Source organism: Prunus persica, chromosome G6 (assembly GCF_000346465.2).
Source record: "Prunus persica cultivar Lovell chromosome G6, Prunus_persica_NCBIv2, whole genome shotgun sequence".
NCBI lineage: Eukaryota > Viridiplantae > Streptophyta > Magnoliopsida > Rosales > Rosaceae > Prunus > Prunus persica.
In genome coordinates this window covers 25662354-25688285 of record NC_034014.1, presented here as the reverse complement: position 1 = coordinate 25688285, position 25932 = coordinate 25662354, and the positions used below count along the sequence as shown (strand labels likewise).

At 36.6% G+C, this 25932-nt stretch overlaps 4 protein-coding genes across 5 annotated transcripts; 2 read left to right on the top strand and 2 right to left on the bottom strand.

Annotated features, from left to right (window-relative positions):
• LOC18774389 (probable anion transporter 3, chloroplastic) lies at nt 4843-8264 on the top strand. The gene is given in 9 exon segments (XM_007208679.2): nt 4843-5079; nt 5081-5270; nt 5870-6096; nt 6239-6587; nt 6675-6719; nt 6838-6984; nt 7320-7457; nt 7612-7645; nt 7756-8264. Coding segments are annotated over 9 exon segments (1443 nt in total). The 5' UTR covers nt 4843-4936; the 3' UTR covers nt 7926-8264.
• Nucleotides 9068-9857, top strand: LOC18775053. The gene has a single exon (XM_007207438.2). It carries the CDS (start codon nt 9356-9358, stop codon nt 9692-9694), a length of 339 nt encoding a protein of 112 aa, XP_007207500.1. The 5' UTR covers nt 9068-9355; the 3' UTR covers nt 9695-9857.
• LOC18774936 (protein DEFECTIVE IN EXINE FORMATION 1) lies at nt 10085-15512 on the bottom strand. 2 transcript variants are annotated; one of them, XM_020566270.1, is made up of 13 exons: nt 14929-15512; nt 14674-14784; nt 14433-14515; nt 14225-14342; nt 13938-14092; nt 13135-13724; nt 12908-12978; nt 12339-12595; nt 11985-12166; nt 11327-11610; nt 11123-11240; nt 10830-11012; nt 10085-10722 (listed from the first exon to the last, which is right to left on the bottom strand). In XM_020566270.1, exons 1-13 carry the CDS (start codon nt 15066-15068, stop codon nt 10408-10410), a joined length of 2607 nt encoding a protein of 868 aa, XP_020421859.1. In that variant the 5' UTR covers nt 15069-15512; the 3' UTR covers nt 10085-10407. The 2 variants fall into 2 exon arrangements, with proteins under 2 accessions (XP_020421859.1, XP_020421858.1); XM_020566269.1 differs by having other exon boundaries at nt 13135-13730; nt 14929-15511.
• On the bottom strand, nt 16041-24819 carry LOC18775434 (mRNA-capping enzyme). Its single transcript, XM_007207987.2, has 18 exons — nt 24500-24819; nt 23868-24123; nt 23001-23136; nt 22027-22178; nt 21655-21738; nt 21490-21552; nt 20974-21105; nt 20658-20867; nt 20234-20353; nt 20008-20057; nt 19299-19461; nt 19053-19190; nt 18554-18676; nt 18365-18463; nt 17905-17994; nt 17662-17746; nt 16840-16970; nt 16041-16758 (listed from the first exon to the last, which is right to left on the bottom strand). The coding sequence occupies exons 2-18, from the start codon at nt 23997-23999 to the stop codon at nt 16612-16614; spliced, it is 2055 nt and encodes a 684-aa protein (XP_007208049.1). The 5' UTR covers nt 24000-24123; nt 24500-24819; the 3' UTR covers nt 16041-16611.

The following is a 25932-nucleotide window of genomic DNA, read 5'->3' as shown; positions in this document are numbered from 1 at the left end:
ACCGTCATAGCCACATGCAGTGACCCCCAATACAACATCGCAGTCAGTTCCTGTCAGTTTCGGCTAGCACCGATTTGAGATAATGACTTCGCAGCTTGACCTATGGGCTATGGACACGACGATTGTGCAACGATGGTGACTGTGAGACGATGATGACTGTGCAAGCAGAGGGAGAAGTAGAAGACAGAGTATATTGAGAAGAAGCAAAGAGAAAATTTTCGGGAAAAAAGAAAAAGGAACAGAGAAAAATTTTGGAAAAAAAAAAAGCAACGAGAAAAAATTTCAAAAAAAAAAAAAACAAAGAGAAACATATATTGAGAAGAAGAGGCAAAGGAGAGAGGATGAAGAAGAAGAAGCAAGTCTCGAGAGGAAGAAGAAAAGAAGATGCAGAGAGAGAAGAAAAGTAAAAAAATAATAATATTAAATTCACTTTAATATGTTTTTTTTTATTTAAATCTAGTCCTAGTCCAAATATACACCAAACGAAGGACAACTGTTATCCAGTTTAGGCCAGGACAAACCAATCCAAGACAGCCCCTGATTATAGTTCATGCCAAGACAGTCATTCGTACCAAACGAGCCAATGGGTTTAGCCCTGTGGAAACAGGGTTTTGACTTACAGATCAGTAGTCTCAGGTTCAAACCCTCATAGCACCTTGGCTATGTGTGTGTGTGTGTGAGAAAACCCCATTCCCCATTCCTCACTTTGGGAAAAAAAAAATCTCTAAAATAAGATGAAAGAATCATAAGTTAAAATTATGTTTTTTTTGGATGGATTAAAAGAATCCTCTAACTAATTAGATGGAGATCTTTCTTTTCCCCTAAAATTTTCTGTAATTATTGTTAGTTTTGAAGAATGGGTTGCATAATATGGTTAATCCCTAATTGTGATGAATGATTGAGATATTCAACCCCAAAATTTCTTGATGTTGAGGCTTTATAAACTTGGTTAACTAGAAAAGAAATAGATAGGAGGACTGAGATTTGCATTCTAAATTTCTTATTCAAGTTTCAAAGTATTCAAGAAGAAAGTTGGAATACATACCTCTTGTCTTGTAGCCATCATGGATCTTTTTCTCTTTCTTCCAACCTAATATATCCTTAGAAAGGGTTTTTCTTTTTTCTTTTCTAACTAGCCCTTTTATATGAGCAAAGACTAAGAGGAGCAAAAAGAAAACCCTAGAGCAAAGAGGAAGAGGAGCAGATTAGAGAGTTTAAATAGAACCACCCTTCACAAAATCCTACTACACTTAGGAATGAGAGAGTATTAGTATGTAATTAGGTGCACCATAATTCAATGGACTTTATTTTTATTTCTTTAAATTATTATAGGATAGCTTAAAATAAGTAAGTTTTTAATGCAGAAAAAAATAAATATCAAGTAAGTTTTCCACCAAATCACATGGTCACATGGCTTAAGGTCCCAAAAATAAATAAATTAATTAAAGACCACTAATTGGTCGTAGTGTAAAATTTACTTTATTTGGTACTCTTGTACAATCCTTTTTCATAGGGTTTTCCTTGTTTGTTTTTGTTAATTGATTCATTCATTCATTCAATACTTAATAAATAAATAACTAAATAAAGATTGCTTCCTAGTATTCTATCTATGTTTCTCTTTTTGGTAAATATCACGAGGTGTTCCCACACTCAAAGAGTGAGATTAATCCATGCTTGAGGTTTGGCTTGTGCCTGACCACAAAGTGCTTCTAATGGATTTCGAATCCCTGCCATTGAGGCACCAAGTAGCTCGCCAGCTGGAGGTAGTAGTTTACCAACCGCACCACTTTGTGATTATCTATGTTTCTCTTTTAATTTACTTGGAAACATAATTTTTCTACAAGTTGAGGATGGCTAACTAAATATACACACACACACACACATATACATATATACAGAGAGCTTCTATTGAGGGATCTCTCAAATTAGTTTATTTGAGGGACACTCTTGTAGGGTCCAATCCACATGTATTTCACTAATCCAAACCTTCTATATTTTAGATAATTATTCAAAGATCATCTCTACAAAAAATCACTTGAATCTAATATTGTTTGACCACTCAATTGTGTTATTGAAATTTTAGTACTTTCTTGAATCACCGTATTCATTAATTTTGTATGATACAATTGGATGTCAAAAACGGTTTTCGCTTTGTCTAATTTTTTGAAAGAATGATCTATGAATGTAGACTTAAAAAATAGATGGTTTGGATCATTGAAAAAAAAAATCGTAAAAAATTCTAAAGAGTGTCCCTTAAATGATCCCTCATTAGAAGGGGACTGATTATATATATATATATATATATATCGGTTTGTTACCTATTTTAATATACTATTTTTACCCTTGTTTTATTATATCGGTTTGTTTGTAACATTTTTTTTAAGTATGGTTATGTTAAGAGATTTTGATTATTCCTCATCAAAAAAATACAGAAAGTTATTTCCGCACACATTTATATAATAAATAAATAAAACCTTTAATTTTCCATAAATTTTCTTTTAAACTCTTTCTTTCCATGAGCATATAATTAAGAAAATTGCTGATATTGTTTTGTTGTTGTTGTTGTTGTTGTTGTTACACTTGATATTGAATTCGCAATTGGTAATTTCAAATAATTTGGTCTCATCGAATATACCTCGCTTCCTTTTAATCTCATATAATTGATATTGAATTGGCAATTGGTAGTAGTAGGAAGTAGAATGGAATCAGAAACAGAGGAAACAGGGTAATGACTGAGCACTCAAATCTGGTCAAAATCTCCTACTTCCGTTTCTATGCATTCAACAAAACAAACACAGCTTTGATTTTTCTTCCTTGGTTTAGGCTTCTCCTTGTGCTGTTCAAAACTAACATCAAAATCACACACATCACCATTTTCCACAACCCAAATTTCCTTTGAACTTTTCAAGTGCATCCGCCAATGCATCAATGCTCTGCATATCCAAATGGTTTGTGGGTTCATCCAATCCAACACCAAAATGTGAGGCCTTGACATGTAGAAGAAGAACTTTTAAAAATACACATGACATTCCAACAACAACAAAAATACAGATGAGATGCACATGGCCTTGAATGTTAGATAGGTGGTGGTGGTGGTCCTAAATAAAACACATTTGACTATTCATAAAAAATGATTCGTATGCGGGTCGAACCACCATCAATGCGAGTCAATGAAATGAACAATTCATTTTTAGAACATCATTCAATGATCAACTTTATAAATAAATAAATAAATCAATAAAATCTGAAATAATTAAATCATCTAATTATAACACAATAAAGAGAGGAACAAGATATTACAGATAAATTAACAAAATGTTGATGATGATATTTAAAAAATTAAAATAAAGGGCAATAGTATTTTATTGATAAGAGGAACATATACAAGTACAAAGTCACTATGGTGCAAAATATTAATACGTCTTGTCTAGTGACCAAATGCAACAACACATTGAATTGATATGGAGAGAATCACACACAACCCACAAAGTGATTAAAATCCCTGATTCAACAACCGAAAGCATCCCTACTTAAATTTACAAAACCAATCTGTTGCGCAACAGCAGAAACAACATATCCGTATCGAAAGGTTAAACAATTCTTGAAAATTATTAGATAAAAAAAACTAAGAAGCAGTACCACCACTCCACATATTCTGGGCAACCCAAAGATAGCCATAGCGCCATACTGTTAAACCATAGTGTTGTACTAGCAAAACCTGAAATGTAACCTGACATCTTCCTCTCATTGTCGCTCTAAACTCATGTCGAAGGTTGACAACTGAAGCCAAATCCTTGTGTACATGGGCTAAAAGACGACGACTGTCACGGCGACGACATCATTTCATAGCGGCTGCTTCCACACCACAAAACAAAATAACAAAGAATAATAAAGAAGAAAAGGGAGGGAAGGAGAGGAGATGAGAGGGGAAAGGAGGAAAGCCGCCAACCCCCAAAGAGGCGCGCGGCCAGGGTTTCTTTCCTTAGGGTTTTCTCATAGAGGTATTTTCTTTACCTATACAGTACCTAAATACAAATGTTGATGATGATAATTAAATGGTCAAACAAGTTTCAATTGTGTTGATCTTTTGCAAAAATGATTCTTAATGAAATTTTAAAGGCTTATTTACTTAAATGGTCCTCAAACTTATACTTGAGTTGCATTTTGATCCTTCAACTAAATTATTCATTTAAATGATCCACCAACTCTTTATTAATTGGCGCATTGGTCCTACTCGAATATAACTTTGAGGACATTAAACTACATTATGAAGTGAATCGTAACGAAGTGATTTCTTCACTTAGTGTTCATAAGTAGGGTTTGTTATGTAAGGAATGTAAAATTTTCCATGTATGATACCTAAAGGTGCCAAAGCCACAAAGCTCTTGGTTGTCCACCGAACCAAGGCTGCAGCAGAGCAATACGTGTTGCCACGTAGGAGTCTTTAGATGCCTAGAACACTCTGACGAATGACAAGTCAGCCGTATTTTTATATTGACGACATTGCCCTTCGACGAGCAATTCCCCGGGCTATTTCCCATTCTCCTCACCAACCCCCACAACACAAAACAACATTTTCCTGCACCTACTTTTTTTCTATTTTTCATTCTTTCCTTCCATTCCCACACCAGACACCATTAAAATAATATAATACACAAATAACTATATTGTATATTATATATATCTGACCATATGCCTGTCAGTCTGCATTTGAAATTCTGTACATTAACATGCCCATTTTGTTGATGGGTGGTTTCTAGTTTATATATTCTCTCTTTATTGATCTCTCTCTGCCTCTCATGGCGGCTGTATCTACCACCACTACATCGCAGCTGCATATTTCATACCCTGCTCGTTTATTCAAAACCCAATCAACTCTGATCAATACAGAGAAAACCCAGTTGGGGTTTAAGCCCAGAGGCAGAGTCCAAGCAAAATGCGAGACGGGGATTGCTTCTTCTGCAGGTTTCGGATTGGGAAACAGAGGAAGAAGAAGGAAAACAGAGGGGTTTCAGAGGGGGAAGCCATGGGTGGTGACGTGTACGGCCGAGGGCATAGAGAGAGGAATGTTGATGGGAAACAGAGGAGGAGGATCAGGAGAGGCTGCTGCTGCTAAGAAAGCAATCAGTGTGCCAGAGAGGTTCAAGGTGGTGGCTTTGTTGGCGTGTGTGATGTGCTTGTGTAATGCCGATAGAGTCGTCATGTCTGTGGCTATTGTTCCACTCGCAGCTAAAAATGGCTGGACCAGTTCTTTCTTGGGCGTCGTTCAGGTATTCTTAAACTTAACTTAAACCACTCTGTCTCTGTCTTCTTCTTTATTTTATTTTTTTGCTGTTGTCATTTTTGCTCGTTTGGTTGTGTGTTAACATTGAAATTGACGACAAAATCCGTACTTATGTATGGAATTTTTAATAATATTTTTTTTTGGGGGGTCAATAGAGGTTAGTTTTCTTTGCGTGTTGTGCTTGTATAGGTAAACAAGGGAACAAGATTGTCCAGAAACAATAATAATGAGAGAAATATTGTGTAGTTGTGGTTGAGAAAAATGGACAACCCATCCAATCCGTTTAAAATAAAAATGCCCACAGTGAACAATTCTGTTGGAGCCCACAGAATGGCCGCATAGATTTTTTCTTTTTTCCCAAAACATGATATAAAGAAGGAGAGATTCGAACACATAATTTCAAAATTTCGAACTAAAACATTATTAATAATCACTTGAGTTATAAGCACATCGCGTGAGATTAAAGGTTAATGTATGTTGTTTGCTAGCAAAGATGATTGAACTGTACGGATTGTAGTGGAGCTTGGTCTGCACTTCTTGTGGGACCCATCAATCGTTTCTTAACATTTTAATTTTTCGTGGCAGTCATCTTTTCTATGGGGATACATATTCTCATCAGTGATTGGAGGAGCCTTGGTGGACAAGTATGGAGGAAAGAGAGTGATGGCATGGGGTGTGGCCATGTGGTCTCTGGCTACTCTCCTCACCCCATGGGCTGCCAACCATTCCACAACCAGCCTCTTGGCCGTTCGTGCCTTCTTTGGACTGGCTGAAGGTGTGGCCTTGCCATCCATGAGCACCCTCTTGTCCAGGTAATTAATGACTCCTTAATCCTTGCTGCTAATCATTAATTAGACCTTTAATTTTTAATTACGATAATGCTCGAGTCACCAAATCGATATGAGAATTAGTTAACACTACGGAAGTAAATCTGTTTATATGTAATTTGAGCAGGTGGTTTCCAACCCAAGAAAGAGCAAGTGCAGTTGGAATCTCTATGGCTGGTTTTCACATTGGCAATGTCATAGGCTTACTGCTAACTCCAGTTATGTTATCATCAATTGGAATTTCTGGCCCCTTTATTCTCTTCTCTTCCATTGGACTTCTCTGGCTGACAATCTGGGCATATACAGTCACAAATGATCCAGGAGAGAGTTATTGCATCAGCAAATCAGAGCTCCGATTGATCCAAGCTGGAAAATCTGATTCTCCAGTAAACAGTGGCAAGCTCCCACCTCTGAGGCTCCTCTTATCAAAATTACCAACATGGACCATTATTTTGGCCAATATAACTAACAATTGGGTGAGTTTTTCTTATTAGTAATGGGGTAGGAATATTAGTTTTGTTTTCTGCTGAGTAATTGATTCTTAAGCATGGCCTACCTTACAGGGATACTTTGTTCTACTCTCGTGGATGCCTGTTTATTTTAAGACTGTAAGTTCATTTTTCCTTGATCTTTGATCATTAGCAAATTTATCATGTTACTGGTGTATAATGTTACTAATTATAAATGAAATGCTAGATCACTATCCTTTTACAATCTTTTTTATAGGTATTTGGTGTAAACTTGAAGCAAGCAGCATGGTTTAGTGCTGTTCCATGGGGAACAATGGCAGTTTCCAGCTACATTGCTGGTGCAGCATCAGATTCATTAATCAAGGCAGGCTACTCTTTGACTTCAGTTCGAAAGATCATGCAGGTAGCTCTTGAATTTCCATCTGTTTTTAGAGCTCGTAGATAATTCGAAGCCTGCTATTCAGAATAGTATGATAAGTTCATATACATTATTGGTTACAGCACAATATAAAACAACAAAGTTGGCCTCAAACAGGGGATATCAGTGGATAAAGAAAGCAAAACATTATACATCACATGACAGGAGGGCCTATTTCTTTTTCTCCTATTTAACTGAATTTTCTTGTGAAAGTCTAACTTGAATAAAATAAAATCCAAGTTAAATCCAGTTGTACTTAACAGATCCTTAAATATGGTAGTCTTGTGTATCAAATGCTGAGAAATATTTGTGCATGACAGTCAATTGGTTTCATTGGACCTGGAGTGTCATTGCTCTGCCTAAACTATGCGAACACACCCACGGATGCAGCGGTACTCCTCACAGCAGCCTTGTGCTTCAGCTCTTTCAGCCAAGCAGGCTTTCTCCTTAATATACAAGTAAGTTCCATTCATCTAAGCATATGACAGAACAGAACAGTCAAACTAATGCAGCTAATAGTTAATTCCCTAATTAATTCAATTCAACCATAGCCATTAAACGGTGGACACTGAATTTTCAATCTGATCTAGCTTCTGTGGTTTATTTGATCAGGATATCGCCCCTCAATACGCTGGATTTCTCCACGGTACATTCTTCCCCAGTTCCTTGCCACAGAGGGCAAGTTCAGATTCTATTTACTTCTTTCTTAGTATAGTTAGCTAACTACAATGATTCAATGGCATTATATATCAACAGGGATTTCAAATTCAGCAGGGACATTTGCAGCCATAGTCAGCACAATAGGAACTGGTTATTTTGTACAATGGTTAGGATCATTTCAGGCATTCCTAACTGTCACTGCGGCGCTCTATTTCGCGACAGCAATCTTTTGGAACCTATTTGCTACTGGAGAGCGTGTCTTCTAGACTGAAATGTCCAACAATTTGCATCAGTAATATATACGCTTAAATTTTTTTAGGAAATCTTAGATGATATAGGCATGGAAAAGATGAACATAAACATCAATGTGGAGATCTTAGATGGCATAGGCAAGGAAACGATGAACATAACATCAATTTGGATGTTCGAAATTTTGGTTCATTTTTTAGGCAATGTTAGAGCTGAGAGAGATTTGAGCAAGTAGAGTTGAACACTCATGTTTCAAGATTCTGCAAGGCATTCCTTGCTCTTCTGTTGCATATTTTAGATTATGTTCTAAGAAGCAAATAAATTATTCATTTTAGAAGATAGTCTTGGCTTTATTTTATATTGGTCCATTTTCCCATCATGTTGAAAATTGTCTCTTTTATCCAATGTGCAGCTTAGCCCATGACTAGCAGATGTAGAAGAGTATAATTTCATATTGGTAACTCTTAATTATAGAAAATCACACGCAGTGCATAAGTGTGGTTATTTATACCATATCTAATGATTTTATTATTGATGACATTTTTAATACAAATGAAGTTTACATACATATTTAGGTTCAACTTATATTAGAGAAATGATCCGTAAAATAATTAATACGATGCAATGACAATCATTACACTCAATATGTGTCGGTGCAAATGATTAAATTTGTTTCCCTGAAAAAATCATAAACATGGTGGCGGTGACGTGGTTCATAACGGCTAGCCAATAATTTTGTCAGTGAAGTTTAGTTTTTATTCTTTTATTCTTTTTTGTATTTTCCTCCAATGGCCAAATTCATCCAAAAATTAAAAAAAATTGGCCAATAAAACAAGAGTGTGATTTGCACTTGGATGACGCAGTCATGCCTCATGTTCATGTAATTTGGATTAAATAGATTAATCCAAAGATAATAAAATATTAAAAACTCTTCAATTATCTTTTATCTTAGCTACCTGCTAAATCAAGAACTTATTATATAATAATATGTTGTTAAATCCAAGAAAAAGGCAAAACAAAAATACGATGGTAAGTCCAAAGTGGGTGACGTGGACGAGACCCTAAACCTACTATTTTTTTATTAATTTACCACACAAACTGATGACCGACGAGAGAAAGTATTCACCCTTTTATGAGATTTTTCTTGCTGCTCTGTACAATTCTTATACAAACACCTTCACGGTCCACCACAAAATATCGATCAAAATTCCAGATTTTTTTTTTATTCGTATCATCCTGAAGATTTTCTTGCTCTGCATCTCGGTATCATCATCGTCCTGTCTGAACCTGATAAGACTCGAAATTATATTCTTGAAGATTGTCCGAATAAAGATAGCAGCTTTTCTACTTGGGTTTTGCTAAATCCAAAATTTTGATTATCTGCTACTTGGGTTTTCATTCAACAAGGTTTTGCTGAATTGGGTTGGTCTTTAATTCACTTGAAGATATGAATTTCAGGAGCTTGGAGGAGTTCTGGGCCTTCTACATGAACCAGCACTCGAAGCCATCGACAAGGCGTTGGCATTTTGTGGGGACCCTTGTTTCTATCTTCTTCTTCCTCTGCTCGCTGCTGTTTAATTGGTGGCTTTTGTTTCTTGTGCCTTTGGCTGGGTATGGATGTGCATGGTACAGCCATTTTTTCGTGGAAGGGAATGTTCCTGCTACGTTTGGGCATCCATTTTGGTCTCTCATTTGCGATTTCAAGATGTTCGCTTTGATGCTTACTGGTAATATGGACAAAGAGATCAAGCGGCTGGGGAAGAGGCCTGTCTTGCAGGGATTCTAAATCTAAACTGGTATCTTCTCAGTTCTGCACTGAACTGTTACTTACTGATCTATAAGTTTGGTGGCTGTATTTTCTGATTTACTATGTAATTTTGAACATGTTTCTTATATTGAGTGCAAAATATAGACAAGGGATATTCAGAATTGCTATTTGGGTTTGTTTATGTTGGCCTCAATCTGCGATAGCTCCTTTTTTTTTTTTGGGCATCAGTTAGGTTCATATTTGTCCTAGGAGATCGGTTACAGATCGAATATGAAACTTGGAATTTCATTGAGCAAATAGAAACAGACTGATAGCCTAACTGAGCAAATAAATGGTTGAAATCAAATTACTTTCTTACTCTTTGGATGCCACTGGAATCAATCGACTATAAGAGATTTGCGAGAGATGTTTTTGTAAATAAATATCCAATAGCTTTGCATTATATTATCCTCTGAACAATTACGAACGTAAAACTTCAATTTGGTAGTCAAAAACTTCTTGTCCATAACTCATATTCGACTATGTTACCAAGTTCCGACATGTGTTGCTCAAGTCAAAACTGAGTCTTTTTGGGCCACATACATTTTGGGCCAACCAAGATCAATCTGAGCTTGGCCATTAAAAAAGTATTCACTCGAGTGCGGCCATGGTTTCTGCGATTGCTCAGGTGATAATGTATATCATGTTCCGTGAAGCTTGGCTTGTGTCTTGTATTGATAAAGGTCCAACATTTAGTCAGTGTTCCGCGAAAATGATGGCAAAGGCACAGCTTCCTGAGGACGAAGGATTACAAGCACGCCGAACATTCCAATCATCGGTAGGACGAGCAGCCACTTCAACAGTCTGTAGTAATACATATGGAATGTGAGGGAGAAATCATCAGAAAAGTAGAGTCCGTTCTTGTCAACCATCTCCACCATAACAGTCCCTGTTGTCCTTACACCAACTGTTGGAAGCTTTATACGGTATTTTCCAGGACGACTGAAGATCTGGTTTACCACTATCCGTCTCTCTCCTTGGTAGTTACCGGGCACTAACAAGGTTGTCTACATAGTTTGAAAGAAACAAAAACTTATTTTGAGAGAGAGAGAGAGAGAGAGAGAGAGAGAGAGAGTGTGTGTTGAACAATATATGGTGGCATGGAGCCACTTACCGTGACATTATATGGTACTTGCGACCCAGATGGGTATCTATAGCCATCTATAATCTCAATCTCCACCCAGAAGTTCTTGCCCTCTTCATCACGGAAGGCTCTTGATGAATGTGAAACAAAGACACCTTCACGGTTGTACCTATTTGCAACATGATTTCGTCCTTGATTAGGTAATCTCCATGCCTGAGAAAGGACAACATGGTAAAGATAATTAAAACAAATTAAGATATGAAAAATAAAACTGAATACAACAGAAGAAATTATCCACAGATTCAGCTTCAGTTCTATCCTGCCTTGAGGGGATGATGTGAAGCGGGAGTCGAGAAGCAAAAGACATTGCCATTCATGGTTGAAACAATAAGATCGAGATCGTCTCCACCATCAACATTGTCTGCCAAGACCATGCTATATCTGTCATGCGGAGATTAATGTTTCAGGTAAACCATTGAAATGGGGAGAACTAATCGAACATTGAAAGATTTACAAAAAAAACTTACGAAGTTTCACCAATATCGACAACATCTGTGCATGATGTTGGTCCATCAATTATGTATAAGTATCCATCAAATGAAGTTGTAACAAGGGTGAGTCCCTTCTTCTTCTCTCCTTTTTTACTTAAATCAACTAGAAGAACTTGATTCATAACTCTCCCATGAGTTCTATATGGATATGGACGAACAATTGACCCATCTTTGCCACTGAGAACATATATGTTCCCTGACAGGGTTGGAACCACAACATCAGTATGGCCATCCCCATCAACATCACCAATAGTGGGACCCTGAGGAACACAACAACTATGCATCAGATTGCACCACTGTGAAATATAATAAGATTTACTTTGATGGTGCCCAGAAATGAATAATCCAAGTGTTAATGTAAATGAAATCACACAGGTTGAAATATTGATAGCATTAATACGTAGAACCAAGATGCTCACAGTTCTTGATTAAAAAAGAATCACAAATTTGTGCACACAAGTTTACAACGGATAAGCTATCTAACAAGATGGTAAATTAACATCACCGGGTCCAGAGCAGGAAAAACAATCAGAAAACAATTGATCAATTATAGTGCAAAAGATCTGGTCCCCCAAATATGGCATGCTGTTCCCATTCCCACACAACTTAATATAAAATGAAAACTGCAATGTACCTGGGGAACTAGACTCTTAAGATGCGTTTCCCAAATCTCTACTCCTTGTGGAGTCCATGCAGCAACATTTCCATGAGTATCAGTAGTCACTAGTTCAATTTTTCCATCATCATTGATATCAGCAGCAACAACAGCTCCTTGAATTTCAGCCATTTCAAGAGGAAATTTTTCCCTTACCTTGCCTGAACAAGAGAAACAATTTAGTTACCACATCACTGAAAAAAAAAATATCTGTATGTAACAAAAAGATAATCCAGCATCTTATATAACTGGAGCAGAATTTATAGCAACTCATGCATTTTGAGCTAAATATGTCAGCAAAGTCAGGAATGAGGATAAGAAAAGTTAGGTCACCATGATGATCCAAGGCATAAAACAAGCCAAAGGAAGTCCCGACTAGAATGTCCAGATTCCCATCACCATCCAAATCCACAACAGTTGGAGAAGAATATATATGAGCACGGAACTGCCCAGTCTCTGTACTCAGATCTAGTTCAGCAGTCCACTTTACTTGCTTTGTGTCAAGATTGAATACAACAATGGAACCAGCTACATACTTTCCAATATCAATGTCACCTAATTCCTTCATACGCTCTGGGTTGTCATAATACCTGCCAATTTACAAGGCGGCAGATTACTTTCAGACCATTAATTAAAATATATGCTTATTTTGATAAATTTTCTAATGTACATCATGTACAGAAAAGACTTGCTTTTCCAGAGCCTACACTGCACAAATCCTCTAGCATCAGGAGGTAGACTCTTTAAATGGGAATAGAAGTGTTACAGGTAATGGGATTGACTTCCACAGAAACAAACAACCATTTTTTTCAGTTTAATGTTAGACAAGTTACCATTCATCATTAATATATGATTCCAACTGTAAAGAAAGAAGAGTTTTGACACTAAGGAACAGAACTCACTCATGATCAAAGAAGTAAGATACAGCAACAACCATTTCTGATACTCCATCATTATCAATGTCCGCTATGACCTGATGAAAATAAGAAACATATCCCCATCAACCAATTTAACTTGCATCTGGCAATAAAATCCATTCATAACTAACATTCATGCTTACATACATACTTGATGCCTGTGCAGTGTGTGCATGCATGTGAAATGAAGAAACGTTAAAGTGAAAACTCACAGGAGTGCAGAGAATGTGGGCATCAACATTGACATAATCCTCCAGCTTCTCATGTTGCTCTTCAGTCCACTCTTCATCTCCCCACATTGATTCATCAACATAATCATCATAGTCATAACTATACTCATCGGCCAGTTCATCACTGTTACGGAATAAATCAAAAGATGAATCGGCATCTCCTTCCAGACGTCCATCATTTTCTACAGTTGCAATAGGAACATCCTCCTTACTATTATTTTTGGATTCAGAACCAACCTCCAGTGATTCGCTCAAGTTTTTGTCTTCCAAAAGTCGTCTCCCAGAACTAGTTGCATTCACTGCATTAACAGTCTCCTCTGACACATTTTTCACAGAATAATTGTCTGTGCTTGTAGGCAACTTGATAACTGTTTCTACATGACTTGAATTTGTTTCCGTTTTATTCTCTGGATTTGATGCATTCACCATGCTAAGGTTGCTTTCTTTTGAAATAGTACTTGAAGTGTTTAAATCAGGATGGCTTTCTTTTGAAACAGTACTTGAACTGTTTAAATCAGGATGGCTTTCTGTTGAAAGAGTAGCAGAGTTGTTTGATTTGGGTGTACCTCCATCTGTTTCTACAAGGATAACCATCAATTGAAGACAAGATTAGTTCCTCTTAAAAGGCATACTTTCACAGTCATATAAAGTCAGAAACTGTTTCAGGTGGCTCAGCACTCTCTTCCTAAAGGTCCACAGATGTTACGGGCACCCTCAAAAAACCATAGCCGTCGTTAAAGAATTTATATTAATAAAAGAACTACTGCAATATGTAAATAACTTACGAAGAGTTGATTTCATAGCCTCCATGACAAGAGAATCATCCTGAACATCTGGATGAGTACGATCCACGGGATCTGGATGCAAACCCCCATACCAGTTCTTTTTAACTTTCCTACGAGGTACTACAAGTTTATCTACCATCATGTAGCCTGAGACCCTAAGAGAAAAAAATACACAAAAACATTTACGAGCTTGTGCAGGCTGATATATTATTGCACGGACAAGAAAAAAGAAAAAGAAATATAACTAATAACATCACTCATGCAAAATATAAATATAATCAAATTACCTGAAAAATAGAACTTCACCATTGTAGGTTGCCAAAGTTATTTCTCTCACACCATCCTTGTCAATATCATAAAGGAGAGGACTGGCGTGTACGGTTGACTGATGAAAAGCAGGCCAACCTGATAAAGAATTAAGCAGGTACTCAGAAAAATCACTTCACCAACCTTTAAGACAGCTTTACCCAAAAAAGATAAACGAAATTGCCATACCAGGATGTTTGTCTCCGTCAGAACCTTCTAGAACTTCAAGATAGTGAACAAAAGAAGGAACCACAATCTCAAGCTTTCCATCACTGGGAGGAAGAAAACGAACGCCAAAAACAAAAAGAACACACAAATAAATTCTAGACACATTTAACTCAAACGCCAACCATAATAAGTCCCCTTGGTGATCTCAAAATGCACAAGTAAATGCCCAAAGTTTCAAAACAAAACACTTTCCTTTTTGTACCTATTAATATCGGCGATCAAGGGCGTGGCATATATGCTAGAACTAACTTCAGTTTGCCATCTTAGCTCCAATTTCGCAGGGCACTGCGTATTCAACAATGCATCCTCATCTCTAACAAAATACAGAACCAATAATAGAAACGCATTAGTCAAAATGCAAAAAATTCCATACAATTAACCTAATAATCAACAGAAATCCTAGTGATTATATGCGAATTAAAGGCAATTGCGACAGTTGAAGAAGAAATGAACATACATGTTTGGATAGCCAAGGGAATCGTCGCTGGCCTCACGTTCCCTGAACTTATTTTCTGCCGGCTCCTCGCCATGAACGAAGCCCGAGCCGGCGCAGAGAATTAGACAGATCAGGAAAGCCCTAACCGCGGTGGATTTCATATGAACGTGCTCGTTTGAATCAATCTGATCGGAAATGAAATTGGGAAGAAGATAAACCCTAGCTCCTAACTAGGGTTCTGAGCAATGTCCCAGAGATGTGAAGAAGCGAGTGAGGCAGAGAGAATTTAGGACATGGGAGCGCAGAGAGTCAACAATCGAGGACTATAATTGTAAATGCCCCTTGGGTTTGACTAAATTACATTTACGCGCGAGAGGGAAGAAAAGCGAGGAGTTTATAAGCAGAGGTCCGGCGACCAGTGAGTGGAGCCAATGGGTTGTTATCTCCGGCGCGAAATGACGTCTAAAGAAGTAAGACAGTTAATCGTGACCTTTGGAGAGTAACCGTGTGCTGTCTGCTCTGCCTCATAGAGGACTGGGAGGAGGTGAGGGCAAAATAATTCCTTCTTTTTCTTCGGTTACAAAACCATTTATTCTTTCATTACTTCCAAAATAATAAAAATACTCTCGTTCTTATTTATTTTATTTTTTCTTTATGATTATGAAACTAAACTTACACCTTAAACTTGTAGAACAGCCAGAAATGAAATATATTGGTGAAATTAAGCTTGAGATTCTAACCATTGATGCATTCCGATTAACTCCAAAAACGCGCGTATATTGTTATCATACTAACCACTGATGTCACAATACATTAATGATCAGATCAAACCTAAAAATGCGTATGGGTGATCCAATCAAATCCAAAAACACTTGGGTCGCTAACGCTAGCTCTAGCAAAATTCATATAGCTTTACACACATCTTTAGAGCGGGGAAGCCTTGATTGTCAAACAACATTAGCAAAACTCATCCACCTTGATCAATCCTTACAAAAAGCAAATACTTGACAGAACAGTTGGCAATTAGCTCATGAGACAGCCTCTTTGATTGTCATTCATGCAACCATCAAAGATGAGTTTTGAGCTCAATATTCATTTACTATAACACCACAACGACAGCATCAAACAGGAAATGGATCATCTCAATCATAAGAATAACATCAAGGTGCGTGGTAAAAATCCAAAATCCCATTTCTATCTTAAACAAATAAAATATAGAAAGAAAGACGAAAAACTAAAACAAGGATTAGGAGGAGCTTGGAGAGTCATTTACGGTCCCGAAGTTATATTCACATTGAAGGGAAAAGGCAAAACTTGGATTGTAAAAAATGCCTACCTTTTTAAACAACTTAATAATATCATCTGAATATACACGGCTGACACTAACCCTACTTCTCTTCATCTGACTACAACTATCAGAACCAAATAAATTTGACAATAATACCGGGGGGTTATCTGGTGTGCCAAACTGGATCATACAACTCACCAGCACAGCACTCAGTACAAATTATAGCTACGCTTTAGCTAGTTACACAATCTCTGTGATTCATCATCAGCTGATATGCCCAAATTATGCCGAACTCAAGTAATTACAACTCTGAACGACTTGCCAACAAGGTGTCCGAGGGCAGCCTTTAGTGCTACTACGCTTGCCTATTATCAGCAAACTTTACAAGAAACTGCCGGTGTTGCTCAGCCCCGCTGTCACCTCCGTCGTGCTGCATTTGCGTGCTGCTGGGCTGCTTTGCTATCATTCCTTATCCTATCAGCATACATAGGCAGACGAATGATCTCATAGATCTCATTCAACAAGATGTCCTGCGTGATATTATCCCTTATGCTTCGCATAACCTGCTTCCAAAATCAGCAATCAATAAGCCCAATGTCCGGGGTCAAACAGGAAAAGTAAAATTAAAATATGTGGATAAGGACCTTCTTGTAGGTATTGAAATCATTCGGAGTTGATTTGTCGGTCCTGATGCGCATACAGACCCATTCATTTGCTTCAGAAGCCCAAGAACACTCAATTATTTTTCCGGAATAAGAAGAGGGGTCTGAACCATCTGCTACACAAGAATACAAAAAGTATTTAGAAAAGTAATCACAACAGGATCATGCCCAAATCACACCCAACATAACCTAATACTAGATTCTAGTGCTAAGTAGATTGCTGAAGATATGATGCAGTAACCAAAAGGTCCCAATTTAATAAGGCAATGTTACCAATAGTAAAATAATAAGAACTGATAAAGACGCAAATTTAAGAGAGCCAACTGGAAATTTTAGCAATTGCTAGGCAACCCTCCCAGCCCATAAAAGCATATCATATCAGACATAAATAAAATAAAACTAGCAGGGAACATCAAAACATGCTAAATGACAGCAGAATTCTGTCACAAGGGTAATAAAAATTAAACATTTCCAATAAGAATAGTGTCTGCCCCAAATACAGCATCAAAGATTTTAAATTGTTCTATACAGGTTTCCCAAAACACTTTAAGCAATAAAGGGAAAACTATAAAAACAACAAAAGTTCTCATCCATCATTTTTTTATACATAAATCAAATAAGACTGTAATTCTGCCAGTCTTTTGGGATCAATCCACATGTGTATGCATGTATCCCCATGATAGATCTAAACAAAAAGAAAGAAAATATGTGTGCTTATTTTAAAGTTGGTAGACAGCCTAAATGCAAAATTTCAGCTATACAATCACAATTAACCCCAAACAAGATATAGAAATTCATGTCGACCTTTAAATGCAACTTTATTTCCTTCCATTTGTTTCTTCTTTCCGCGTTCATATAGAAAAAGATGTTGCCGATCATCATCGCCTACCTGTCCACACAAGTAGCTTCATATAAGAAAACAAGCACAGAACAAATCTAAGGTAAATACCAAAAGGAAAAGAGAGAGATACGCGAAGCAATAGCTTAAATAACACAATAAAGTTTTTTATGTATCAGAAAATAACTCGATAAAGAATATAGCACAACCTCAAATAGAAAATCAACCGAGTTCATTTCAGGATATTTCCACTTTAGAAGTCCTTCATGTGTACGGGGAACATATGGATCATCCCAACCCTAGCATATCACAATTATAAATAATTAATTGTTTGCAACCATTTAAAAGGGTTAAATGTCAGCTTAATCATCAAGCACAGTGATTGCTACATAGTCCATATTAGCAGGGTACGACATACAAATAAGTCAATGATATAGTCAAGAAAAACAGAGGGGGCGGGTTAGAGTAGGAGTGAGTGTGTGTGTGTGTGTGTGTGTGTGTTTTGAAAAATAAGTAAACAAAGAATCCTAAATCAAAATATATTAAGTAGTATCATAATATATTTTCCTTCTGAGTCCCATTAAGGAGCTGTGGATACTACTTCATATATTTTCATTTAGGATTCATTGTTCACTTATTTTGATCTCACAGTTTATGATCCTCAACCACCTGAAAGATAAGACCATCTGCATCATGTGAAAGCCTTGGAATAAATTCCTTCAAAAGTTTGGTTACTGTGGATAGCAACCAAAAATCCTTCCTCCTCACCTGATAAACATACTGAGAGAATTAATCCCGGCAGAAAAGCAAACAGTGGAATGAAGTTCAAGATCAGAACCCCGAATCATTTATACATACCCTGAATGGTTCTAAGTCATATCTATAGTAGGGATTCCTACTTTGGTAAATATTGTGGCGCTCATGATTCCGAGGTTCAATGACTTCTTTCTCAAGCATCTTCCACCGTTCGTAAAAAGGCCGCTGCAACAACTCTAGAATATTAGATCCATAAAATGGGTAGCTTAATATTGCAGAAAAGATCAGGAAAAAAAAAATTGTAACCAAATTTGATAATAGTTCCAGAAAAAGCAAACGTAAGTGGCACAACAATCAGGCCAAAGTCTGACAAATGATCTCAAAATACTGTTGAGTGGTGCTTTTCCAAATAAAGAAATAAAAATACACACACACACACACACACACATATATAAAGTTGAGCAGTGAACTGCACAACCATATAGCATATACCATGTGGTTATTAATATAAGAGCAAGATCTTAAATTCTGAAGTTTATCCAACAAAAGTTAATGATGTAGATAGCCCAGAAGAAAAGGCACAGAAAAAGGGCAAACTAACCTCTATGATAGGAACGTGGTTGATTGCCATCATATCATAAATGAGGTATCTTCTCTCCTGCTTCTGTGAATCAGGCACGGTATCAATTATCATCTCACCATCCAGTAATGTGTAGTGGTGGGTCTTCTCAGCTAAACCCTTACAAGCCAAAAAATACAAAAAAAAGGTCACTCTAACTTGTGAAGGATGCTCGACATGTAATCTTCCCCATATCATCAGCCTTCCTAAAAGTAAGTGCATCCATACCTCATTTGTGTGTTTACAGGGAAACCTCATTTGGACCCTTCTAAAATTAAAATTTCTATCAACCAAGTAACATCCATCCATAGTTATTAACATCATATATCGTGTTCCATCAGCCTTCCATGTAGCATAATAATAGCGTTGCCTCAACAGCTGTAAGTTGTCCCTGCACGTATGAGAAGGAAGTCCATTCAGATGACAATATCAAAATGAAGGAGCAACACTAAGTAAAATTGAACTTCAATAATCAATTGCAATTCTTCCTTAACATGTGTAAAACTGTATATAACAATACAGTTAATAATGCATACTCAAGGAAAAATCTTTACAGATACACACAGGGGTCATCTATCAGCCAACAACATTAAGAAACCAAATGTCAAGCCACATTGGATCTCTTTTCAATCCCCACATCAGTACAGGGCATGATAGTGGAAAACCATCCAGATAACGCAAAACTTCAACAGTCCTACAAATATATTTTAAGCATAAAACGAACTACAAACTGTCCCTACATACAAAAGTTCAAAATATCAATTCAGAAGCATGCACCGATTTCAAAAGATTCATTGTGGATGCAAGCAACGACTTTGTTGAAACAACAATTTTCAGTTATTGTTCCAATGAAACATTGTATTATATGCTCAATTTTTCTTTAAATGAAACCACAGCCAAAAAAAAGAGAGAGGAACAAGGCGCTGGGAAATTGAACCTGTTAAGAGAAACTGGGTGCGACCCTGGGAATTGTGAGTTTCCTCTTCCCTGAAATTAAAGAAAATGATATTGAAGTAAAATGTGATGCAAATAGGAATCAAATGATATTAAAGAAAATATGTGATTAAATATCAAAACAGCCCAACTAAAGATATTATATATCTGTGGATTTAGATGAGAAAGCCAGAAAACATCAAGAATACAGATAGTCTCAACATGCCTACCCCAACAACCAGCTTAAGAGTTTGATAGCAGAACTGCCGCATTGACTCTTGCTGGTCCCAAGGTATCTCATCACCCAAGATATCATCATTTGTCATCACTCCATTTGTATCCTGACTCTCCTGAAATCATAGAGGAATGTTACAGCTAATTGAGGACAACAATCAAATAACAAACATCTATATAAAGAAAAAACAAAAGGTCATTTGTTACCATTACATAATCAAACAGGAAATACAGGGTAGATTAGTAACAATAAGAATCCATTAAAAACATTATTCATTGGGCATAAAAATTAGTCATCCATCTATGCCATGCAACAAACAGGAGACCACTCATCATTTACTGAATTTTTTTATCTACTTGTCAATCATTTGGGGAAGAATAAGATCAAAAACCAATAAATCCACTTTCAAGACTGCATACATTCAAAGGGGCAGCAGGACCTCCATCATCATCATCATCATCTGCAACTGCTTCACCATTAAGATCAAATTCTGAAGATCTCTTCCATTCAGGAGTTGAGGGGCAGACAACCATTTCAGGCTTTCGTTCATGGTAGAATGAGTATAAGGCATCAATATAGTCGGGTTTGTAGATTCCTGGAGGGCGTACGTCAGCAAACATTTTTATTGCCTGTTTAATAAAATGCAGTATTAGAAAAATAGCAACAATAAGACACAGAAATAAAAACAGGTTTGTTTACTCCAAATTTAGACAGTTCAAATTAGTTCATAATTACCTGAGTGACTGAAATTGATAACGAGCGCATTAGGTAGTGGATGATCATATATCCTGTGCGATTGTGCCCATGTGTACAATGGACAAGAATATACTTCTTGGACTGCTTTTGACGAGAGAGGAATTGTATAACCTGCAATAGAGTATCATAACCAAAAAGTTTACTTTCATAAAGCATATGAGTAGAAAATAGGCAAGCCATTTAACCATGTAAAGCATATAAAAAGCTTTTTTCCTCATAAACAAATAGGCAAGCTAGTTGGGAAAATAAGCAATAACTTAACAGAGAACTGACAGTGGAGAAGATCAAATGGTAGTGAATAACAACTTAAAAAAGACAAATACAGAATAGCATTGTTGGCTGGTTACAGGGTACTTATCCTGAGGAAATATAAACATTTCTGAAAAACCATTGCATGAACTAAATCAAGTACTAAACAGAATCACCCCTGCAGCCGAAAAAATTTGTTTAAAGATTCATACAGGAAGGACGGCATATGTCAAATAAGAAACAAACCTCATATACAAACTGATTTACAGATAAGTTGTCCGGTACTGAATCCCGCCCCTTGCACGCAATCTACACTTTCAAACAGGATTCCCATAAAATAAAGTTAAGTGTACAATAGTTACAGACAAAAGTACCAAAGAATACAAAATTATGCCAACATTTACTACTCACCTTAACATGCTTAATACCCTCTTTCTTCAAATCTGATGTTAGATAATAGCGAGACGTATTCGTCAAATCAATCACCAAACCAAGCTGAAAAATGAGTGATGATGACCTTAAAATCATTTCAAGCATTGAACAATACAGAAGAACTCTCATGGTGTTACTATTTAGTTCAACTCTTGTTGCCCAAAAATTACATCCACATGCAATATCCAAGCTTTGACAGCTCTTGCATGTGAAAAAACTACCTTTCACTACTTATATCAACAGAAAATTTATCCAATATTCATATAAGAGATATTAAAGATTCCAATCCCGAGAATTGAAAACAAAAAAATAAGACCAGAAGAAAAAAGCATAAAATTTCAGTGGACTTACTTTTCTTCCCAAAACTCTTTGTTGATGAATCACTTGTTTAAATGAGTATCTTTTACCAGGAGGAACACAATCATTATAAGATTCACCCAGTGGCACCTTAGAAGGTATCATGCAGAATATTTCTTGACCAGATGCAGGACAATCCAACCAACCTGCATTGTGGGGAACAATATGGTTAAAGATGACAGAAGTTAAGCTACATGAAAATGACATTTCAAATTGGCAAACAAAATCACAGAGCACTTTGGATGCAAATACAGGATACAAACAAATCACCTCAAACTAGTCAACTTCAAAAATAATTAAAACCAAAATTGTACATAATCTGCACACTCATGAGTCATATCAATGCTACAGAACGAACCCCAGTTCCCCAGAGAAAGGTCTAAAATCCTCTATCCATTCTAATATATAAAACGAACACTAGTTTTTTGGAGTGACTCTGTTCAAGCTGTATCAAATTTTATATATTAAGTTGCGACCTACACCCCAAAAGTCATCAACAAAAAATCATGACACATTCATTGAACATACAGTTTCTACATATCAATATGCACACTTTAAATCTCAATGAGTCTATGGTTTGGCTATAATATCTGGAAAACCTAAAAAGCCAAGCTCCCTCAATATCAAACAAGGAAATTTTATTCCAGGATTACAAGCACAAAGAATATTGAAGTTTAAAAATTTATAGCACAAAAGTTGTGCAGGGAATATCAAAGCTTTCAAACATTTAAGCTGTTCTCCTAACAAGAAAACAATAGAGAAACAAAAAAGTTTCTACAAAAGGCAGAAGCACTTTTTTAACATAACAGAACATATAAACGGTAATAATTTAATTCTTGCACAGCATGGAACTGTTGAAAATGCAGTGACATGCATAACTCCACTAAGCAATGCAACCTATGGAAATGAAAATATATTAGCAAGACTACTAACCAATACTACAGACAGCACGTGAACATATAACCTACCAGAGGGGAGCCTAGACTTGTCATAAACTTTGGGGTTTTTCGTTTGATACGAATCATATGCAGGGGGTTGAGATACATGCATTGGTCTGTCATCTGGGCGGTCGCGTTTCAATCGCTTACGTCTTTCTTCGCGCTCCTAATACAAGGAACACAACAAAATCAGTAACCAGGCACATAAAGATGTTGAGTTCAATGTATATTATGCATATATATATATATATATATATACGCATGTATGATAAGAAAAGGGAACGAAAAAAAGATTGTACCATGGCTAATCTTTGTGCATGTGAACGAATGTGTGTGTGCACACAGGCTTGTGCATGGCAAAATGTGTGTGTGTGTGTGTGTGTGTGTGTGAGACAGAGAGAGAGAGAGAGAGAGAGAGAGAGAGAGAGAGAGAGAGAAAGAGAAGCTGTAATACTTTTTAAGCCATAAGTTTCCCCATATATGATATATTAAACCAACAAATGAGAAGTGAAAAAAACTTGTTTGACCAATATAAAGGTTTAGGAAATATACTAATTGTCAAAAATTGTAGATGCAATTAAAAAGAGTAGCACGCAATAATTTGTCTCTCATGTCACTCTAAATTTCTAAATCCCCCTATCTTATGCCTAAAAATAACAAGAAATAGCAAGTAATAGCAATAAGAAGAATTTCAAGCATTGCATAAAGGAAAAATTAAAGAATGCTATTGGGATTACGAGATTCCTTGTTCAAAAGAAAGAAATAAAGAAAAAAACTCTGTGAACTTTTGCAGCAACCCTGAATAACTACAATAACAAAAGAAACGAGTTCATCCAGTTGCCAATACCCACGATCAGGGGATAAGTAAGTTAAATGAGAAAAAATAAAAAAAAGTACCCGGCGTGCTATATCAGCTCCACTCTCTATGCGTTCTTCTGGTGCAGCAGTGTAATGTTCAATGTGACTTTCAAAAGTATCTTCATCTTCTTCAGGTAATGGTGAGGCATTCAAGTCCATGGCAGCAATCATTCATAATCCACCACACTACATTTGCCAACGTAGAATCTTGAATGCTCAGAGGCCTATCTCTCTCAACAACTTTTAACAACGAAACAACCTTTCATTCGAAGATTGCATCAAACCACATGATCAGCTGCACAAATATACACATTGTCAATAAATAATCCATTTAAGCAACTAAAAGCTATTATGAGACCCATTCCCTATCACTAACTGATACAAAACAAAAATGCTGACTATATTGCTCAGGCGAAAGATGCCATTAGCCTTATATGCGATAGCAGAGGAAAAGGACAAAATTCATGTAATGTACTCCATCTCAACTTAATCTGACTAGAAAATTAGCTTTACCCAAGCCCAAGCCAAATGGTTCCTCTAAGCACCCAAATGGTGCAAGCAACCCAAAACCACAAACCCTAACCATGAATTTCCTACACAAATTTCGAATTCTGTGTCCCCTAGAGCTTCACAGCTGCAAAAACCAAAGCGTAATCGAGATGAGCTCAAACCTCAAAAAACTGCAATCGAAAGCGAATTCACCGTGCCCTGAAGTAGCCGTGAAGAATCAAAACTTGCACGATCAGCACGAACACAGCGGCGTCCCTCTAGGAGTTCAAAGAAAAAACCGTGAGATTGTTTATCCTGTTCCTGGCAACTGGGAAGCTCTCTGCGAAACCCTAAGAGAGAGGGTGTGTGTTTGTTTAGAGAGAGAAGTATAAGCTTGTCTATTAATCAATCCATGTCAAAAAAAAGAGAAGGAACACGCACACGGAGGAGAGAGAAGAATGCACGATTCAGTTGAGAAATCCAAAAACCGAAACAGATAAAACCCTCCAAAAAAAAAAAAAACATTTATATAAGCGTTTGAGTCTTTATATAATTGGTGAAAATTTTAAGAAACTTTTTAAGTAATTACGAAAATGAAAATTACTTGATGAGAGAGGAGGAGGTCTGATTTAGCTTTTTAGGTGTAGCCACGTGAGAACATTGAGTACTACCCTCCATTTATTGTGTCAAAATATTTTAACTTGAAATTTGTTTACCTCACCTTATTTTTTTGGGGTTATTTTCTAATACCAATTTTACCTACTTTTATCGTTATCTGATGAGGTTTAAATATAACGAAAGTCTAAATTTAATTTGAGAAATGGAAAAAATAGATAAGTATATCATATGCAATAAATTTTTAATCGTGACCAATGAGTTATACTATAGTTGAAAAGTATGTTTGACCTAAGCGGTGGTCTCAAGTTCGAAATTCCTAGACATTAATGTGTGTGAGTAAATCCCCCTCCTTCTTTCTACCTTTGAACAAAAAAAATAAAAAATATTTCTATTCGTGGATAGATTTTTTGCCACTTTTATTTTTTTCCAAATCAAACTAGTTATGGGTGGAGGTACTGGACCCTTGATTAATCATTTGCAATGCTTATAATTAATAGTGGATCCTTGAACATTTGAACCCACCAACCATCATAGATTCCATCTAATTTGGAAAAATAAATAAAAATAAAAGTTGTAAACTAGCAAAAGAAGGTGAGGTGTTGGGGAAAGAGGAGGAGCTGGAGAAAAGGGTCACAAGGCTCACAGTAAAAAGCAATGTGGAAATTGAATTAAAACAAACAAAAGGAGGTGACGGGGTTGTGTGCCTAGCATTGGCAAAGTTGGAAAACGACAAAAGAAAACGTACCTAAAGCTCCAAAAGAAGATCCCATAAAGTGGTCTACTACTAGTTGAATTGGAGAAGCCTTGAAGAGCAAAGATCCTCCTCCTACTCCTCCATCCAGTTAGTCATGGACAATTCTCTCCAACTACAATCTGCCACGTGGAATCAAGTTTTTGTTCATGTCCCATAAGATACCTGGCCAGTTTGATCCTTCCTCTGTCATTTTCAATTCCCAGACTTACTCATATACCCCTTTATGCTTTATTATCCTCTGTC

What these genes read in the sequence shown, in the direction of transcription:
- LOC18774936 (XM_020566269.1), bottom strand. Translation starts at nt 15,068, where the DNA reads ATGAAATCCACCGCGGTTAGGGCTTTCCTGATCTGTCTAATTCTCTGC. An exon ending in GGCTATGAAATCAACTCTTC is followed by an intron (nt 13,731 to 13,937) that starts GTAAGTTATTTA and finishes TTATCCTTGTAG; the next exon opens with AAACAGATGGAGGTACACCC. An exon ending in CTTCACATCATCCCCTCAAG is followed by an intron (nt 11,013 to 11,122) that starts GCAGGATAGAAC and finishes GTCCTTTCTCAG; the next exon opens with GCATGGAGATTACCTAATCA.
- LOC18775434 (XM_007207987.2), bottom strand. Translation starts at nt 23,999, where the DNA reads ATGATTGCTGCCATGGACTTGAATGCCTCACCATTACCTGAAGAAGAT. An exon ending in CCTGTAAACACACAAATGAG is followed by an intron (nt 19,191 to 19,298) that starts GTATGGATGCAC and finishes TTGGCTTGTAAG; the next exon opens with GGTTTAGCTGAGAAGACCCA. An exon ending in CAGATGGTCTTATCTTTCAG is followed by an intron (nt 17,995 to 18,364) that starts GTGGTTGAGGAT and finishes GTGATATGCTAG; the next exon opens with GGTTGGGATGATCCATATGT.
- LOC18775053 (XM_007207438.2), top strand. Translation starts at nt 9,356, where the DNA reads ATGAATTTCAGGAGCTTGGAGGAGTTCTGGGCCTTCTACATGAACCAG.